This window comes from Cyprinodon variegatus, unplaced genomic scaffold, assembly GCF_000732505.1.
Source record: "Cyprinodon variegatus isolate N-32 unplaced genomic scaffold, C_variegatus-1.0 Scaffold41, whole genome shotgun sequence".
NCBI lineage: Eukaryota > Metazoa > Chordata > Actinopteri > Cyprinodontiformes > Cyprinodontidae > Cyprinodon > Cyprinodon variegatus.
The window spans coordinates 1,387,238-1,389,974 of record NW_015150494.1 but is presented as its reverse complement, the minus strand read 5'-3'; the positions used below and the strand labels follow the sequence as shown (position 1 = coordinate 1,389,974).

Here is a 2,737-nt window from a genome sequence, read left to right as displayed (position 1 = left end):
TCAAAAAAGTACTCCAGAGTGTTGTTCAGCATGGGGGTGAGTAGAAAATGAAGGCTAATCATGTTTTGGGTGTACTATTCCTTTAAGCCTCTTTCCCACTGAAATTAGCTGGTTAACGTAGTTTTTTTTAAAACAGTTCAACCTGCTAACAATCCCTTCCAGTTGACCGAAAAAGCTGGCTTTGCCGCTGCGTGTCTGATGTGTTAAGGGCAGATTATACTTCTGTTACCGCACACATCAAATGTCGCCTAGGTCTGGTCGCGAACCAGTTTTACCGTCGGTTTGGAATTTCTAGGAACGCACAGCAGTTTCCTGCCAAAGCGTAAGGGGAAGCCCATTCGAGAACTCGCAAGAACTTTGGCGGATTTTTGGCGGATCTAGAGTTGCTAGACATCGATCTAGGTTCTGCTAATGGAGTTGGCAAAAAAGACCGATTAACCTTTCGTCGTAGTTGTACATTGTAGTTGTTCCTCGGTTTTTAAAAATGGCGCATCCACGGCACCGAAACGAGAAGGACGACCACACAGACAGTCGGAAAGGCGTAACAAGGACCAAATCACAGCTGCTTTTTTGTCTGCGTTTCCGCTTGAGGTCTGCGCGGGTTTGCGACCGTCCAACGCATAGTCAGGATTTTTTTTAAGGTGTGCAACGACGGATGCAGTGGCTATGCGTCATATATATAAATTGAACTTTAGCATTGATGATGTCACCCGTGCAACAGGAAAGCAAACAATGGATAGCAACACGCAAGGAAGCCAGGGCGTATTCAGTGTGCATTATTGTTTTTCTCCCTTTATCAGTCCGAATCCCTCTTACCAGTGTGTGCCATGCTTAGCCAATGAAAACGGAGATGTTTCAGTTTGTTAGATGAAACACGGTGTGTTGACGTCGGTACGTTTTGCTGAATGGTTCCACCTAAATTAGCGGGTCGACCCAGCTCTGATGTTCCCACTGCATTCTGATTGGAGTCTTTATTGTGCAAATATATAATTTGTCTGCACCATCAACACCAAGTCAAATTCTTTGTAACCTACTTGGCGATAAATCTGATTCTGAAAAGTTTGTTTATTTAAGAATAATAAACAACATCTTAGATTAGTCTAAAAAATTAACCACTAGATGAATCGATATCCGTCCATCCATCGGAGCGTACAGCTGTCTCCAGTTCAGCATGTCAGACAGCAGATTTAATCCCAATCAAAAACATGCACCGGCATCTATGCTGAGCCCCAAATAGAAAAGCAGGAGCCACCACCGATTAGCTCCAAGCTTTTTATGAAGACCTACTTGTCTCTGAAGATCTCCCAGCGGGGATCCTGTGGGAGTTCACACTCAGATACTCCCGACAGCATCGGAGTGCCACTAGAGGAGAGGCGGGAAGGACGAACCAGCATCACTCCAGAGTGGTTGGAGGAGCTTGAATCCACAGAAACCTGAGGTACAAAGGAAAAAAGGGGAACATTACTCCTCTCAAAGTGAAATAAACAATATCAGGGTGTTTATGAGGCCGGAGGGAAGCTAAACATTTTCCTGTGTAATTTAAACAAAACTTACCAGCTAACTATAATCCGACTCACTTAACCAAAAGCCTTCTAGATCAGTATATAAACTATGGCAATGTTTCCAAATGCAACAGGAACAATGCACACTGCAAAAAAATTTAAGTCTAAGTAATTTTTTTCTTAAAATGAGTAAAAAAAATTTTTACTGAGGAGATAAATGAGATATTTTGCCAATAGAATAAGATCATTTACATTCAAAATAAGAAAAAAAACAACAACTGTAGTCTCTTATTTCAATTGCATAATATCTAATTATCTTATTTTAAGGGTAAAACTGCTCACTCAATTGGCAGATAATGGTTTCCTACTCAAATTAAGGGTAAATACAGTTATTTTAAGAAATTCTTACTCATTTTCATTTGTGCAATGTGTTTCACTTAAAAGTCAAATAGAGAAAGGAAATGCAGAAATAAATTTCAGAGACTAATTGGAAACTGATGTACAAAACACTACTCTCTACCGGCTCCAGCTAATCATACAGGTATTACAAAAGAAGACTGATACTTCTTCAAGAAGGTTGCTATGAAGAAATCACAAGGAAACGGTTTTAAAAAAGAGCTGCCAGATGGAAGTAGACTTATAAAGAATAATGAAACGGAGAGAGCGACTTTCCTTCTTCGACTTAAAGGGGATCTTTGATCTGAACTGGTGAAAATGGCCACTACTTGAGAACCTTTATGACTGAAGTGAATGAAAAATCGTCACCCCAACTGTTTTCATTTCACCTCTTCATTTTATGCATGTTTTGTTTTTTTTTGCTGCCTGAATGACAAAATAAAGAATTTAAAAATAAAACTTCCCATGTAATCAGAAGTTTAATTTACAGTAGCGTTTTGAAACTGTGCTAAATGGAACGCAACTGAACTGGACCGTGCCAGACAGAACAGAACTGAGCTAAATCTAGTACTAGTTCAACAGTAGGGCTCGGCACGGTTCATCCGTGCCTCGATACTCTGATAAACAAAGAGTGCGTGAGCAGACCGCGTCATCATCTATTTACAGTAAGCTGACTGATTTTGCAGGTTTTCCAGCAAGCCTAGCTTTGCAATTCACAGATCTCTCCACCTGTTCACAACAAGAACTTCCTCCCAGTCTATTAACATTAAAGGTACACTATGCAACCGGTGTTGATTTTCCAGCGAGGCTCCCCCCTGAGGGCGAAAGTAAAAGTGCAC

At 40.7% G+C, this 2,737-nt stretch overlaps 1 protein-coding gene across 4 annotated transcripts in view; it reads right to left on the bottom strand.

Moving 5' to 3' along the window:
• LOC107081801 (fibroblast growth factor receptor 1-A-like) overlaps window positions 1-2,737 on the bottom strand; it is a 59,287-nt gene that overhangs the window by 10,390 nt on the left and 46,160 nt on the right. For all 4 annotated transcript variants that reach the window (XM_015370049.1, XM_015370047.1, XM_015370048.1 and 1 more), the window contains exon 10: window positions 1,288-1,433. In XM_015370049.1, the coding sequence (XP_015225535.1) occupies window positions 1,288-1,433 (146 nt within the window). The remainder of the gene's footprint in view (window positions 1-1,287; window positions 1,434-2,737) is intronic.